This window comes from Protopterus annectens, chromosome 3.part0, assembly GCF_019279795.1.
Source record: "Protopterus annectens isolate FY-2018-M chromosome 3.part0, PAN1.0, whole genome shotgun sequence".
NCBI lineage: Eukaryota > Metazoa > Chordata > Ceratodontiformes > Protopteridae > Protopterus > Protopterus annectens.
In genome coordinates, this window is record NC_056731.1 from 1,129,361,177 (window position 1) to 1,129,379,269 (window position 18,093).

Sequence of the window (18,093 nt, forward strand, 5' to 3'; positions counted from 1 at the left end):
GGAAGAGGAGACAGCAACCGACGCAGGACCCAAGACTTTGGAATTCAGGCCGACTGAGGGCAACTTGCAAGCAGATTACCAAATGTAATGACTGCAACAGTGAAACACGAATAACATCTGCAGGTTGAACTGGAGTGACAGCCACAGCAATATCCAAAAATAACACGAAGACAACAATTCTAAATTGAGAAAAAGACTGCCAAATATACAACCCCCCCCCCCCAAAAAGATCAGAAAACTGCAATGTCACTTCACAGAAACTGTACACAAACTGTACACTATTTTTAACTGAAGAAAGACAGTAACCATTACTGAAACCACTAAAATACCACAGACAGAGCACTGTAAACTAAAAAGAAAAAGGGCAAGCATATAGAACTGCCAAGACTGAAAAGTATGTTATGGAGTCAGCTTAAAAAAAAAAAAAAAAAAAAATTATGCATCTGACCTGACAGTGAATTTATAAGTAGAATGGCAAGTGATCACCAGTACATGAAGGAAAAAGCATCAACATTTTAAAATTTTTCTCACAAAAAATTATTTGGTGTTTTTTTTTTTTCATAACAGCTGTAGGACAGCTGGGGAGGAAGCCTGCTGGAAGAGAATTATGGGTTACTGGTAGCAGGCTGCAGCCTGGGAAAGTTTCAGATGCCAAGCTGACAGAAGGTATCTGCCTTCAGTCCTGCTTGGATATTGAGGATGGCCCTCTTCATTTCATATCATAAGGTTTAAGCCAAAATACAAAATCATACTGCATGTAAACCACAAATTTATGAAAAGCAGTGCAGCCATTTCAAGAACTTACCACAAGTCAGCTACTACAAAAAACAAAATTATTGGGTTCTTTTTAGTGCCAGACAGATAGACAAGAAGACATCAAAGCAATGTGTGTTATTAATTCCTCATCTGCACTAAGATTATACTAATTAAACAAATTCAGGTCAATATGATTTTTCCCAAAAGTAAAATGAATAAATTAACGCACTCAATATTTCATTCAACACAATTCCGTTCATGCAGTTAATCATGCCATCTCAACATATTGGCAAGGTTTATTCAATTAAAGTCTACCACTAGCTGAATCAAGCCAATGTTCCAACAAACAATGCCATATTACACTGATTCCAGGAAGCTCGCTGAGCTGCATCATCAATGTTTAAGTACAAAGACTGGTGTGCAACTGTAATGCATCACTGACATTGTGCTTATTAGTGTGACAGAAAAACAAAGGGGATTTCACTCACTGTGAGATTGTGCATCTCCTTCTCAGCCCACATACGGATGACCTTGCGTGGATTTAACTTACTGAAGCGTTCCTTAAAGCGGTAGTCATCCTTAATGTACTTATCACGGTTTTTAAACTCATTTAGAGTTGTTTTAAACACCTTAATTGCACATTCTTCAGGCACAACTTTATCCTCCATCCTTTAAAAAGGACATACAGGTCAACAACATAAAAACTACAATAACTATGACAGTTTTAAGGATATGTACTCGTATCTAAATGCTACACTGAAAGCAACATTACAGCCAAAAACTTTTATGAAGTTCAACAACTTGCAGTTTAACTTTCATACCAGCAATACAGCTATAACAATGGCTTAAAAGTGTTTTATAAAAGGAATTCCACTTACCCGATTTACCATATTTAGTATTTTACTTGTAAATACCAAAACAGCCCTCTATGAAAAGTGTATTTCATATCAGAAATATAAGAAGTGATCATAAACACAAGGGAAGCAACACATTTCATCAAACTATGTGCTGCTGAATGTTGAATCTCATCTAACTTCTACACATGGGGCAGAAGTTAGCACACAGTATGAGAACAGTGCACAACATGTTCCCAAAATTAAAATTTCTTTGCATTAATGGGTTGAAAAATAAAATAAAATAAAGGCTGAAAGGTTGGGTTACTTGTCAAAAAGCCTCCTTGTACTTGGCATGGTATACAATGGAGTTGGAAGACCTGCAATTCAATAAAATGGTCCACAGGTGGAGCCAGAAAGAGCTGGAAGGTCTGTCATATAATAAGACGGCTAGTACCTGGGGCTGAAAAAAGGATATTTAGGGAAAAGAAGCTGGGAACAACAGCAATATTACCCTCGCATCATAAAGGAATAACACAGAGAAGCATGTGGGGACTTAGTCCATAGGAGAAAAACATGCAGGAGTCCAACACTGGCCTGTCCATGAGAGTTGTACAGTTCAGAGCCTGATACTCAAGGTAAGGGCCTGTCCAACAGAGATGCTTCACAGACTTAAAGACTCAGCCCACAGTGGGGTTGGAGAACTGAAGGAAAATGGTCTGAAGCAAGGCGAGACACAGGCAAGGAAGGTCTGTATAGACCGTATAAATAAGACTGAAGAGAAAGTACAGTTGTGTACACTTACCATAAATGTAGATGTTTGAGTGTATTCACTGGCGCAGTCATCACATTTGGATTATCTGCTTGCAGTAGCCCTCAGCCGGCCTGATTATCAAAGTCTTGGGTCCTGCGTCAGTTGCTGTCTCTTCTTCCGTGATGTCAGGGGTATAAAACATGCAGCCGATGCCATTACGTCAGTTTTTCTTGCACCAGATGTCAGGTGCCTCCCCCCCCAATGGGAAGCAATTAAATCTATAAATATACAAGTTTATACCTCCAACAGAAAAGCAAATACACCAAAAAGCTTTTAAGCATAGTAAAGGAGAGTAGAGGTACAGCCAAAAGAAGTAAGGGGGCTGGAGGAAGGGTAACCAGGACTGCAATAGTGAATACACTCGAACATCTACATTTATGGTAAGTGTACACAACTGTACTATGTTCTTCGTGCTTCACTGTTGCAGTCATCACATTTGGGTAGATTCCCAAAGCTAAGGATGGGAGGAGGAATTTAGATAGCATTAGGACCAGCAATAAGGCCCTGCATGACTGCAGTGGCAAAGCCAGCTCTGGATTTAGAGAAAATTGGCAGATGGTAATGCGTGGTGAAAGTATGTGCAGAACTCCAGGTAGCAGCTTCTAGGATGTCCCTGGCAGGGACGCCTCTGAGAAAGGCTGTACAGGTAGATGCAGCCCTGGTAGAGTGGGGTCTGATCCCCTGTGGAACAGGTTTTCCATGCTGCTTATAGCAGAAATGAATGCAATGGCCTATCCATTTAGAAATTGCTTGAAATAGCCTTCCCCTCTGCCCATGCAGCAAATGCCACCAGCAGTTCAGATTTCCTTTGAGGTTTAGTCCTGTCCAAATAGAATCTAAGTTGTCTGTGCACATCTAAGGAGTGCAGTGTCCATTCCCCTTTATTCTGTGGATTAGGAAGGAAGGTTGGCAGATGAAAGGACTGATTAATGGCCACACTGGATACCACCTTGGGCATGAAAGAGGGATTGGTCCTGAGGGACACCCTGTCCACACGAAAGATGATGAAATGCTCCACTGCCATAAGGGCCTGTAATTCAGATACCCTTCTTGCTGAAGCGATTACTAAAAGGAAAGCTGTTTTCCAAGAAAGGAATTTTAAATCTGCAGTAGCAGCTGGCTCGAAAGGAGGAAGAGTGAGTTTCTCCAATACAAAGTTAAGGTCCCAGGCCAGAGTTGGTTAAGGTCCCAGGCCAGAGTTGGAGCTCTCCTGGGTGGCCAAATTTTTGGCCCCTCTGAAGAGCTGCTTAAGCAGTGGATGAGAGAAGAGGGGAGGTTCTGTGTTATAATGAGCTGAAATGGCTGAGGCGTGAATTTTGATGGAAGAGAAAGACAGGCCCTTGTGAAGCATCTCAGTTAAGTATTGTAAAATCTGAGGTAAATTGGGCACTGCTGTGCTCATCCCTTGAGACTGGTTCCAGGCACAGAATCTTTTCCATTTTTCAGCATAAGACTTCCCAGTATTAGGCATTCTTACCTCTAAGATGACATCCATCACTGGTTTACTGAAGGATGCTAAAGGAGAGATTAGGTAATTAGCTATGCTACTAGGTATAGTGTTTGAAGCAGAGGGTGCAGAATCTGGTTCTCCTGCTGAGACAACAGGGTAGGAAGTCTGAGGCAGGTGCCATGGGGCCAACAGTGACACACTGTGCAAGAGGGGGTACGTACCAGTGTTGGCGTGGCCAGTCTGGTGCAACCAAAATCGTCATTGGTTTGTCGTGTTTGATCTTTAGCAGTACTTTGGAGAGCAGAGGCAGAGGAGGAAATGCATAAACTGATAGGCTTTTCCAGCTGAAGAACAGAGCATCAACTTTCCAAGCTTGTTTGTGGGGAGTCCTTGTGCAAAATTTGTCCAATTGATAGTTCTGGGGGGAGGCAAACAGGTCTATATCTGGGCTCTCCCATTTGCTTGCCAACATGCTGAAAATCCTTGGTTCCAGTTTCCACTTATGTGGGTCCATGAGGTTTCTGCTTAGTCCATCTGCCAGTGTATTTAGATTTCCTGGCAGGAATTGAGCTTGTAGATGCACTTGGTAGCTCAAGACTGTGTTCCACAATGCCATGGCTAGTCTGCAGGGGGGTAAGAATGTGTACCCCCCTGCTTGTTTATGTACCACATAACAGTGGTGTATTCCGTCTTTACCATTAATTGTCCTGGAAGAATGTGGTCCTTGAAGGCTGTCAAAGCATTCTGTACAGCTAACATTTATTTTTGATTGATATGCAGGTGCATTTGACTTGGGTTCCATTTGCCCTGAATGCACTTGCCTGCCAGATGAGCCCCCCCCCCCATGCATAGTTTGATGCATCTGTTGTTAAAGTTTGGGCGGCAGGGGGTAGTGTGAATGGTAGTCCCTTGTTTTGGTGGCAGGCCTCTGCCCACCAAAGGAACTCTAGGCGTAGGCAAGGTGAGAATGTTGACACCATAGGCTTTTTAGATACCACTGTAGTTTCCTCATATGCAGTCTTGCATATGGAATTATAAGAATGCAGGAGGCTATGAACCCAAGGTTTGTAGTATTTGCCTTGCAGATATAGCAGGGGTTTTTGTTGCCACTTGTTTGAAGTAGGTAGTCAAATGAATGTGTCTCTCTGGCGTGAGGAAAGCCATCTGGGAAGTTGTATTCAAGCTTGCTTCCAGGAATAAAATTTGTTGACAAGGTACCAGATGTGATTTCTTTTCATTTATGGTGTACCCCAGACAAGTCAGCATCCTTTGTACAAAGGCCAGATGACTCAAGAGTATGTAATTGCTTTCTGATTGAATTAGACAATCATCCAGGTATGGGTATATTCGAATATTTCTTTGCCTGCAAAATGCAATGACTGGAGCTAGGCACTTTGTGAATACCCTGGGCACAGTAGATAAGCCAAAGGGCAGTGCAGAGAACTGACAGTGCTTGTAGCCTACTTTGAAGCGTAGGTATCGTCTGCAAGATTCCCTGATTGGGATGTGCAGGTATACTTTCTTGAAATCTGGTGTTGCCAACCAGGCATCTTCGCCTAGCATAGGAAGAAACTGGTGAAGAGTCAGCATCCTGAATTTTGGAATCACCAAAAATGTGTTAAGAGTGGACAGGTCCAGGATAGGATGCCATGAATTGCCTTTTCTGAGTACCAGGAAAAGTCTGGAGTAGAAACCTTGTCCCTTTTCCTCTTCTGGTACCAATTGAATAGCCCCTATGCTTAAGAGAGAAAGTACTTGCTTTTGAGCCTCTGCTCACTGATTTGGGGGTAGATCTGGCCACCCGCTTGGTGTTGTTAATGTGTGGAAGTGAGATCTGTATCCTTGGGACACTATATTTAAAACCCATTTGTTTTGGGTAATGAGTTCCCAGTTCTTTGCATGAACAGCAATCTTTCCCTCCAAAGGGGCGGTCGGTTGAGAAGTGCTTGGAAGTTTTAAAAATAAGTCATTGAGACAGTTTACCATAGGGGGGAGTTTTATTACTCCCAGATTTGGAAGTGGAGGCCCCTCACTGCTTAGTCCTGTGTTTACCCTGGGACTGATGCCTGGATGCTCTGCTGGATCTGGGTTTGGACTGAGAAGGCCTGGAAGAGGGCAGGAAAGGAACAATTCTTGGAAGGCCAATGCCTACTAAACCTTGGAGGTTGTTCTTGTAAGAAATCTTTAACAGTTTGCATAGATTTAGCTTTTTCCTCCATCTTTTTAAGAGCTTCTTCTGTCTTGTTGCCAAACAGGCGGTCCTGATTTAAGGGAGCATCCAGTAATTTTGCTTTAACATGATCTGGCAAGGATTACTCCTTAAGCCAAGCATGCCTTCTAAGTACAGACCCAGTTACAGCAGCCCTGCAAGATGCCTGTAGTGACTCAAAACCACATTGCAAAGTATGTTTTCCAACTTGTTCAGATGAATGCAGTAAATCCTGTAAATCCTTATTTTCAGCACAATCAGGAATCATCATCATTTTCTGTTTAAGCAATCCAATAATATGCTGCTGATACTTTAACATATGAAACTGGCAGTTTAAGGCCCTAATGGACAAAGTTGGAGAAGTGTATACCTTCTTACCCAATCTATCCAACGCCCTGGAGTCTCTATCAGAGGGGGCAGGATTTCTGGCAGTAGTTGCTTTAATGCCTTTGGGTCCCTGTGAAATGGTCTCAGGATCCGCAGTAGGATTTTTGAAAAGGAACTTGTGAAAGTCAGGGACCCTGTAATATCGGTCAGGTTTTCTGGGAGCAGGGGGTAAAGAGTCAGGGGCCAAGCCAGATTCCGAGAAGGCATCAAAAATGTCTAGTACAGGAGGTATGGCTAAACACCTGTGCTGGGGCAGGAGTAATAAATCCCTAAGCCTCTTTTTAGAACCCTGACTTACCCAACGAAAATGCTCCCTGAGGGTATGCAAGGTTTCACCAAAAGTGAAATCCTCTTGGGGGGGGGGGGATGCAGAGGGAATAGAGTCCTCAGCATCAGAATCCTCAAAGGTAGATAAGGGTAAATCGTGGTCATCAGAGGAAACAGAAAATTCAGAATCCTGGTCAGAAGTATCATAAGCAAACTCAGTCCTAGGTCTCTTAGAGGGGGAAAGGTTGGCTTCCCCTGATTAAAATCCACAAAACGAGCCAGCACAAAGGAAAGGCAAGCCAACATATTTTATTGTGGCATAATAAAACAAAAAATAACAACTGCAAACCGGTTTTGGCTGTAAGTCAAGCCTTCATCAGTGCAAACAATGGTACATCCTGGTACTCCTTATCCTTATGTTAAGAAAATGTATAAAAATGTTTTTATAAAAATAATTGGAAGAGATAAGGACCGTCTTGTTTTTATAATTTAGAGCATAAAGCATAAATTCAATGACAAAAAAACTAGTAAGGTCCAATAATTCACAAGACATATTTATGTCTTGTGAATTATTGGACCTTACTAGTTTTTTGTCATTGAATTTATGCTTTATGCTCCAAATTATAAAACCAAGACGGTCCTTATCTCTTCTTTCTTTTTTATATACATAATTATTTTTATAAAAACTATTTTATACATTTTCTTAACACCATTATTTGATGAATATGCACTTAAATATGGTATTTAGGGGCATATACTCCTTTAAGCTCTCAAGTATATAAGGAGTACCAGGATGTACCATTCAAACATTTTGTTTGCACTGATGAAGGCTTGACTTATAGCCGAAACCGGTTTGCAGTTGTTATTTTTTTGTGTTGGCTTGTTTTGTAGATTTGGATTATCTATGTCTGGAGCAGCGCACTTGTTCCGCCTTGCGTGATATTGGTTTATTCTTCCCCTGATTAAAGCAATAAGGTCTTCAGCCATTCTTATCAGTTTTCTAGGCATGGTTTGAGTTTTAGGCCTTGAAGAAGAAGATAGTGTCTGTTTAATACACAAGTCAGTAGGCCTGAATACACCCTCAGAAGCCGGTGCCTGCACAGTGGCTCTGGACCCATCCAAGGTAGAGACATCTGCAGGTTCCACAGTTGAAGCATCTCGCAGCATACCGGACACCTAATGGGTCTCAGTAGAGGCCTGCGAATCTGAAGTAGCGGGTATCAGGGGCTGTGAAAGCGCCTCACTGAGTACTGGCGACTGGTTTAGGAGAAGCGTCATCGGCAGCTTTGGACCTCGGCGGCCTGTCTCTGTCTTTATCTTTGCATTTTTTCGGAATGTCGGTAGTCGGATGGCTTACCGAAGACATATCGGGATAATTGAACAGAGCACCAAAATATTTAGAAGCAAAAATATACAGACGATGGATAGTTCGTGGTTTAAGTAAGGCACAAAACCGACAGCGGGGTATGTCATGGTCAGGGCCTAGGAAAGGAATACAGTACGAATGAAAATATTTATGAGGTATTGGCTTTCCACAAGAAATGCAATTATTTACTTTTACTGACATCGGTTTAGGGCAAGAAAAAGTTTCCCCAACGGGGTACTTAGCTTTTAGTTGAAGACTTTGGTCCTGAAACTCGAAAACGAAAATTTCAAGAGTCGGCCGACCGGCACTTGCGAACTGCTTCTGCTTCGGGCACCATGCGGCAAGAAAGACTGATGTAATGGCGTTGGCTGCATGCTTTATACCCCTGACAACCTGACGTCATGGAAGAAGAGACAGCATCCAACGCAGGACCCAAGACTTTGATATTCAAGCCAGCTGAGGGCTACCTGCAGGCAGATAACCCAAATGTAATGACCAGCAGTGAAACATGAAGAACATCTTGTGAGCTGTTGAACTTTGGTGAACTACACATCCTCTCACTTTTGTCTGAACATTAGTATATGATTGAAAGCATTCCAAACAGTTGCAAAAATGTACATTGAGGTGACAAGTTTACTTCAGTAAAGATACGAATTAACTTACAAATGCAGCCTTTGTATGTCATGTGAAAGTCAATGACATTTGATTCACACAGTTTACGTAGTAAAATTAAAGTAATGAAAGGTTGAAAATAGAGGCATTTGAGTAAAATTCCCTAAGGCGTGGCTTGATAGCACCATCACCACAGTGGTGGAGAATGCAGGTAAAATTTGGTTCTATGCTATTACTTTTGCAAGCTAAAGTGACTTTTAAGAGCAAAATATACATGATGGAGACTACGGGGCTATATACCACAGAAAAAAAAGGAAACCTTTGCTCACAGAATTTGACAAGTGTAGTTAAGTGCCACATGTGGTTAAATTGGGTGCATCATTTCTGTGTCTTTATGAAGCTTGTTTTGAACTAAGATTATGAACTGTGCATACTCAAGCAGGTAAGGTTGCTTGACTGGGTGATAAAATCTGTGCTCAGTAGTTCATTGTCTTAATGAAGGTCTATATATGCTACAGAAAAAAAGACAGATTTCGTTTTTGTACATGACTGGATGTTTGAAGTACAGCAATGTGTTAACAAAACAGCATCAAAATTAACCCAGATGTGTCAAACTGTACAAGTAACACCCAGAGTAACAGTGATTATGTTGAAGAGAAAGTGGAATGGTCAATGCCTTAAAACAAAGGTAGGGAGAGCAACTGAATGAAGCCAGCACTATGATGTAAATGCACAAAGCCCTTACTATGTCTCAAGTGCCCAGAGTTCAATTAGCAGCTCAGGTGTTTTAAGCGATGACAGGGAATGATGGGTGCACCCATCCTGAGGGGGAGCTGTGTGTACAGGGCACACTTTGCAACTGGATTTCTGAGGAGGAGGCAAGAGAAAATCACAGAGTAGTGCTGTCTGAGGTTGGTCGGGTGTCTTGGTAATGCTAGCTCCTTGCAGAAGCAAGGAGAAGTTAGGGCTGAACCACTAGCCAGACAACCAAGCACATGTCCTACTCACAGGGTGTTACCATATATGCACAGGGAAGAGGAAGAAAGGGGAAACATACTTCCACTGCAGCAACATCGTCATCATCATAGCATTGACCCAGGACACCATGACCTCCTCAATGGACCCCACTCTTAGCTGGAGATGTCTGAAAGTGTCAGAGAGGTAGGCAGACCCAGCATCAAAGAGAGGCACTGGGGTCTGTTTACAGTCAGCTATGTGGAAAACCAAAAGAAGGTGAAAAAAAGCACTGCTGAATGAAATGTTAAATGACTGATAGTTCACTGGTGTAGTTTAAGCAACTGTGATTGCAATCTATACAGTTTAAAATGTGTTCACTAAAAAGTAGAACTACACTTGCAATAGAAAAAGTACAGTTTTGTATCTACCATAAATGTAGATGTTCGAGTGCTAATACAGCTGCAGTAATTACAGATGGGTTCTCTGCCGTCAGGCGGGTCCTCGGTCGGCCGAATTCCAAAGTCTAGGTCCGGCGTCGGTTGTTGTCACTTTCTTTCCTGACGTCAGTGCGACAGGGTTATATAAGACACAGCCAACGCCATTTTCTTCAGTCTTTCTTGCCCCAGATGTCAGGTGCCCCCAGAAGGAAGGCAATACATAAATTATATATATAATCATGCAATGCAATATAATCCAAAAATCAGTAGTTACAAGCAAATACACCATAGAAGGATAACCCAATCAGGTTGTGTGAGGAGGTGTAAGCCACTAGGCCTTTACCAAGAGGGGAAGGAGGGAGGAAAACCTGTACTGCAGCTGTATTAGCACTCGAACATCTACATTTATGGTAGGTACAAAACTGTACTATGTTCATCGTGCATACAGCTGCAGTAATTACAGATGGGTAGAATCCCAAAGCTACGCACAGGGTGGTAGGCACTAGGTGGAACTGGGAAGAGCCAGAATGCCCTGCAACACAGCAGTGGCAAAGCCTGCTCTAGTTTTGGAGTATAAAGGCAGGTGGTAGGTGTTTTGTGAAGGTATGCACAGAACTCCAAGTGGCTGCCTCCAAAATATCTTTGGTAGGGACTCCTCTGAGGAAGGCTGTAGAGGTAGCTGTGGCCCTTGTGGAGTGGGATCTGATGCCTGTAGGAACAGATTTGCCATGAAAGGAGTAACAAAACCGTATGCAGTGGCCTATCCATTTTGAAATTGTCTGTTTGGAAATTGGCTTCCCTTGAGCTCCTACAGCATAGGACACAAAGAGTTGTTCTGATTTCCTGAAAGGCTTTGTTCTGTCCAAATAGTAACGTAGCTGTCTATGGATGTCTAAGGAATGTAGCAGCCTTTCCCCTTTGTTTTGAGGATTGGGGTAAAAGGTAGGTAAGTGTATGGCCTGATTTAAAGCTACCCTGGATACTACCTTAGGTATAAATGACGGGTTGGTTCGTAGGGAAACCCTGTCCTGATGGAAGATGAGAAAGGGCTGCACAGCCATGAGGGCTTGTAGTTCCGAAACCCTACAAGCTGAGGTAATGGCCAGAAGGAAAGCTGTTTTCCAGGACAAATATTGCAAATCTGTTGAGGCAGCTGGTTCAAAGGGAGGTAAAGTTAATTTTTCTAGAATGTAATTAAGATCCCAGGCTGGTATTGGTTGTTTCCTTGGAGGTCTTATATTCTTAGCCCCTCTGAGGAACTGTCTTAAGAGTGGGTGAGAGAATAAGGATGGATCAGAGTTGTATTCTGCAGAAATGGCTGAGGCATGAATTTTGATGGAGGAAAATGAAAGTCCACTGTTCAACAGCTCAGCTAGATACTGTAATATCTGAGGCAAATTCAGTTTTCTAGGATCCTGGCCTTTTTTCTCATTCCAAGTGCAAAACCGTTTCCATTTTACGGAGTAAGCCTTTCTAGTAGATGGCCTTCTGGCCTCCAAAATGACATCCTGCACCTCTTTGGAGAGTAGGGTCTGCTGTGGTGTTAAGGAATTTTCCATGCAGTCAGATTGAGTGTTTTCAGCTGACTGTGAAGAGTTTTGTAGCTGTGCTGAGTCAGTAGAAGAGGCATTAGAGGTAGGGTCCAGGGAGGAGTATGTGTTAGGCTCCTCAGGAGTGGGTACCAGTGTTGTCTTGGCCAGTCTGGAGCAATCAGTATCATCTTCGGTCTGTCTGCTCTTGCTTTCAAGAGCACCTTGGGCAGAAGAGGCAAAGGAGGGAAGGCGTAAACTGTCCGTGCTGCCCAACTGAAAGAAAGGGCGTCCACCCTCCAGGCCTTTGGATGGAAGGTCCTTGAGCAGAACTTTGTCAATTGATGATTCCTGTGGGAGGCAAAGAGATCTATGTCTGGCCTTCCCCACGCTTGGATTATCTTTGTAAACACTTGAGGATGCAACTTCCATTCATGTGGGTCTGTCATATTTCTGCTTAGATTGTCTGCCAGCGTGTTTTCCAATCCTGGCAGGTACTGTGCTTGAAGTTCGATTTGCCATTCCAGAGCCAAGTTCCAAAGTGACATGGCTAGCCTGCACAGGGGGTATGAATGTGTTCCTCCTTGTTTGTTTATGTACCACATTACTGTGGTGTTGTCTGTTCTTATCAATAATTGTCTTGGATGTAGGAGGTCCTTGAAAGCTGTAATTGCATTTATCACTGCTAGCATTTCCTTTTGATTGATGTGAAGGTGCTTTTCCTTTTGGGACCATTTGCCCTGAATGCACCTGTCTGTCATGTGTGCCCCCCAGGCGTAGTCTGAGGCGTCTGTTGTGATGACTTGATTTGCTAAAGACTTGCAGAATGGCAGACCTGTGTTTGTTTGGCATGCTTGGGCCTACCATAGAAATTCCTCTTGCAAGCATGGGATTATTGGTATTATTGTTTCCAAACTGTGGCTGTGTTGAGACCATAGGTTTTTTAGGTACCATTGAAGTTTCCTCATATGCAACTTTGCACATGGGATTAGAAGAATGCAAGATGCCATGAAGCCCAGAGCCTGCAGGATTTTCCTTGCAGTAAGCCTGGTACAATTTGCTAGTATTTTGAAGTACTGAGTTAGTTGCCCCTGTTTTTCTGGCCTAAGATAGGCCATCTGGGTGGTTGTGTCCAAGTTGGCACCCAGGAAAGTTATTTTCTGAGATAGTGTTAGCCTGGATTTCTCTTTGTTGACTGTGTATCCCAGAGAATTCAATAACAATGTTACATAAGCCAGATGTTCCAGAAGTATGTGTTTGCTGTCCGCTTGGATCAGGCAATCGTCCAAATAAGGGTAAATTTGTATCCCTTGAAGTCTGCAGTAGGCAATTACTGATGCCAGGCATTTCGTGAATACTCTGGGCGCAGTAGATAAGCCAAAGGGCAATGCAGAGAATTGATAGTGGATTGAACCTGCAAGAAATCTGAGGTATCTTCTGCAGCTTTGTCTGATTGGGACATGCAGGTATGCCTCCTTGAGGTCCAATGTTACCAGCCAAAACTCCTTGCCCAGCATGGGAAGAAGCTGCTGTAAGGTGAGCATCTTGAATTTTGTGCAGTAGAAATGTGTTTAGGATGGATAAGTCCAAAATGGGTCTCCAGTCGGTTCCTTTCCTTGGTACCAGGAATAGTCTGGAATAAAAACCTTGACCTTGTTTGTGAGTAGGTACCTCTTGAATAGCTTTCATGTCCATAAGCTTTGAAATTTGTATTTGAGCCTCTGCCCTTTGATTGTGTGGCAGGTTGGCATGCCTCTCATTTTGGAAGAGTGTGAAAATGAAATCTGTAGCCTCTGTTTATAATGTCCAGGATCCATTTGTCTGTTGTGATAATATGCCAATTTCTTGTAAATAATGCCAGCTTTCCTCCCAAGGGTGCTGCCAGCTGAGACTTGCTTGGCATGAAAAGGGGAAAGTCATTGGGTTTGTTTCCTGTATTGTTGTGCACTGTCTTCACCACCTCTTGGTGCTGGAGTTTGCCATTGTCTGCCTCTATATGATCCTTGAGATTGTCCTCTGCCCCTTGTGCGCCTGTATCTACCTCTTTGGGGCTTGTCCGTGGCTGGAAAGGACCAGTTTTTTGAAGGCCAATTTCTGCTGAAACGTGGTGGTTGAACCTGTAGAAAAGCTTTGACAGTTTGCATAGATTTAGCGTTTTCTTCAATTTTCCGTAGTATCTCCTCAGCATTAGTACCAAATAATACATCCTTTTGTAAAGGAGCATCTAGTAGTTTAGCTTTAACATGATCAGGTAAGGTTTGTTCCCTAAACCAGGCATGCCTACGAATGACTGATCCTGTAACCGCAGCTATACTTGAGGCCTATAGAGCATCATAGCCACATTGTAAGGTGTGCTTACCCACTTGTTCTGCACTATGCATCATATCCTGCAACTCCTTCAAATCTGGTTGTTCAGGTTGTGACATTTTATTCCTTAATTGTGATAACAGAAACTGCTGATATTTAAGCATATGGAACTGACAATTTAAGGCCCTCATGGCTAGGGTGGCCAAGGTATATACCTTTTTTCCCCACCTTTCTAAGGATCTAGTCTCTCTTTCGGAAGGTAGTGGATTCTTAGCAGTAGAGGCCTTCATTCCCTTGGGGCCTTGAGATATGGTTTCAGTGTCAGCATTATGGCTTCTGTAAAGAAATTGGTGAGAGTTAGGAACTCTGTAGTACCTATCAGGCTTGACTGGGGCAGGAGGCAGGGAATCCGGATTAAGGCAAGCCTCCGAGTAAACATCATCAAGTATGTCCAAGACAGGAGGTATCGCCAGAGGTCTGTGCTGAGGTAGCAAAAGAAATTCCCTAAGTCTTTTCTTGGAATCAGAAAAGTCTTGGCCTTCCCAATGGAAGTGTTCCCTCAAGGTATGCAAGGTTTCCCCAAAAGAAAAATCCTCTGGAGGAGATACAGAAGGAATGGATTGCTCTGCATCAGAATCTTCAAAAGGGGAGTACGAGTGTTCCTCTTCATCAGAATGTTCTGAAATAATGGAGCCCTGGTCAGAAGAGGGAGAATCATCCTCCACTCTGGGTCTCTTGTCCGGAGGGGGTTGGGAACCCCTGATAAGAGTAATTAAATCCTCATCCATTTTTAGCATCTGCTTTTTAGGCATGGGGCCTGGAGATGGGCCCTGTGCAACAGGCCTCTTGGGATGCATGGCTGATTTGTACTTAGTAAAGGCCTTTATGGAAAATGAAGATGAGGGTCTAAAGACACCATGGGTGGAAGTGGACCTGTCCACATTAGGAGGCTCAACACTTCGGTAGCTGCAGTCTGGGTATGGGCCGAGGCACCTGCGGTCTCGGTTACAGAAGACACCGCCAGAGAAGTGTCGTCGGTAGTCAGGGGCTGCGTAGGCGCCTCGCTGAGAACCGGACCACGTGTAGCCAGTTTTGGCGTGGTGTCGGTGGAGACTGCGGACTCACATGTCGGTCTTTGTCCTTGCATTTTTTGGACAAAACGGTAGTCGTGGTCTCCGACGACATTTTATAATCAAAAGCTTTACCAAAAAAGTGCTGGGCGAACTCCGCCCGACGCTTAATGGTGCGTTTATTGAAAGTAGTGCAAAAGTGACAGCCCGAGACGTCGTGGTCTGGGCCTAAACAAGGTATGCAGAGGGAATGGAAATCCTTATGCGGTATTTGCTTCCCACAAGAAATACAATTGTTAACTTTGTCTGACATCGGTCTGAGGCAAGAAAAGTTTCCCCAACGGGGTACTTAGCTTTAAAGAAGACTTCGGTTTCCAAATTTTTGTAATTTCAGGAGCTGGCCGACCGGCACATGCGAACTGCTTCTGCTTCGGGCACCGCGCGGCAAAAATGACTGAAGAAAATGGCGTCGGCTGTGTCTTATATACCCCTGTCGCACTGACGTCAGGAAAGAAAGCGACAACAACCGACGCCGGACCTAGACTTTGGAATTCGGCCGACCGAGGACCCGCCTGACGGCAGAGAACCCATCTGTGATTACTGCAGCTGTATGCACGATGAACATCAACAGAACAACACTGTTGATTTTTTAACCAAAGTGACAGCTAAAATTCTGCATGCCAAAGAAGAGTTGTTACATTCCTGACAGGCTCCATAACAAACGTACACATGGTTAATGTACTACACTGCTGAAAGAAATGCCTTCGGGGAAAAAAACGTTCCTGCAATAGAAGTATGTGCTCAAGAAACTGCTGAAGTTACATGTATGTAATGCATTAAAAATAGTCTGCTTAAAAACGATGCATTAACTGAAGTAAAACTGAAAAAGAATTTGTGCATACTAAAGTCTGCATCTTCCCTAAAGAAATTTGCAAAACCTTTCTAAATAAAGTTTTGTAAGACTACAAAAGCAGGCAAATTGTAGTAGAGTTTGCTGTACTGGAAGATGCAGTAACAAAAAAAATGAATGAACTGAGCAAAACCTGATGATGATTAACTGTGACCAAAACATCTGGTTGTTAGTTTGTTATGAAGGAGTGCATCAGCTTTAAACTATCTGCTACTCATTGTGCTGAACAGCAGAAAAATGGAATATGGTGAAGGTATCTGTGCTAAAACTGTAGGAGTACTACTTTTAACTATTTACTGTGGTAGGTACACTGTAAAGGAACTCTAAAACTGAAACAGAAATAAGTACTGGCAAACTCTGAAGCACAGTTGTAAACTAAAACTGTGTACTTTGTGATCTGATAACGAAATCAAAACTGAAAATAAATTACAAACACTTAAACAATGCAAACCCAGTGCACCCTTAGATCCGACTCGGCCTCATTCTTTTAGATTTAGATCCTGTCTCAAGCTCCTCCACCTACCCATAATGCCTTATACACTGTCCCTAACTACTCAGATCGAGTTTGCTGCCTTACTGCGTACTGGACTACAGAGACAGAATCAGAAGCTCAAACTAGGAACATGAGTGCTCTAAAACATAATATCAAAAGATCCTCTAGGAGAATCAAGGTTGGGGTATGGCTGGGAGGGGAGATGAGGAAGAATGAAAATAGACAACACAGATGTCAAGTTACATTAATTACATAGCTTTTAAATCTGATGTCCTTTTCATTCTTCCTCACTGATGGGTCAGAGTCTCCAGCTACGCAACTCTTGGGAAGCCTCAAGGAAGGACATATGCCAGAGCACTGATGAACCAAATGATGCCCTGCTTCTGCAGACAATGTCCAATTTATAATGTGTCACAAAGGTATGACTCTTAGACCAAGTGGCTGCAGCACATATATCATTAATAGAAGTTCTGGAGGAAAAAGCAGATGAAGTAGCCATAGATCTTGTTGAATAGGTTTTAGAAGGGCGAGGCAACTCTAGACCACTGTTAGCATAAATCAGCGGTACACAATAAGTAATCCATTTGGCCATGGTAATTTTAGTGTGTGCGTGTCCTAAACGATTAGTCGAAAAAGACACAGTTGATCAGCATATGTTGCTTCCTTCTATGACGACAGAGGCGTAGTTGTCTGTCTACGTCCAGTAGATACAGGGTATATTCTCCTTTGATAGAAAAATTGGGACAGAATACTGCCAATTGTACAGACTGATCAGTCTCTGTATCAACTTTAGGCATAAAGAAAGGATTGGTTCTAAGGGGATACTGTTGCTCATCTTGTGTAGCTAGTTAAGATGAAGAAGCTTAGGTGTTCATTTATATACTTTATTGCATACAAACTCATCAGGATTGATAGCAGCAACATAAAATATAAGCAGACTACTACACATACACCTCTGCAGCTCACTACAAAATGGCAGTCTTGATTGCACAAGCTCAGTATATAATCATACTTCTTAAAGGTACATGCACACTTTGATCTACATCCTCCCACTTTACTGAGCTGCCTTGCAAGGATAATGACATTTGAATGGGCATGCAAATTATACAAACAATAATGAACAAAACATTCATATTCAAGTTGCCATGTCTGAAACATGATCTGGAAATGCAACCTGATTTTTTTAATGCAGCAGTTAGGACTGGGATTAGCAACAGGGACAGTCAATGGTGAACAATCTGCTTTAGGACTCTCTGGGATATTCTCAGGAACAGGGATATTTGTTGGAATGTCCTCTGGAACTGGAACACTGGATAAATTGCTCTGAGAACTAGAGTCTATCACAGGCAATATGCTGCAAAATACTGGCCCAGACACCAGTACTAAATGTTTCTGATTCTGTCTAAATTCTACTCCTTCCGATTCCACAATGTATGATCTCGGCTCAGGACAAACTTTTCACGACTACAATCTGATCAAAACATTTTGCTGTCTGCATCCTCAATATCTCCTCTTCTTGTAATGGCTTGAGCAATTTCCTGGTCTTATCATAATAGAACTTCTGGGAGCAAAAGCTTTTTCAGGAGTTGAGCTCTCACTGCTTTGCTGTTCTTAGCAAATGGAACCAACAAATTACTACCGATTGGTAGCATGACTCTGGTTTGTCTTGACCTAAGTCTCTGGGCAGGTGAACCAA

At 42.8% G+C, this 18,093-nt stretch overlaps 1 protein-coding gene across 1 annotated transcript in view; it reads right to left on the bottom strand.

Annotated features, from left to right (window-relative positions):
- RIOK3 (RIO kinase 3) overlaps positions 1 to 18,093 on the bottom strand; it is a gene marked incomplete in the record, with an annotated part of 1,226,621 nt that overhangs the window by 301,012 nt on the left and 907,516 nt on the right. Inside the window, 1 exon segment of the mRNA XM_044065363.1 lies at positions 1,245 to 1,425. Coding sequence (XP_043921298.1) covers positions 1,245 to 1,425 — 181 coding nt within the window.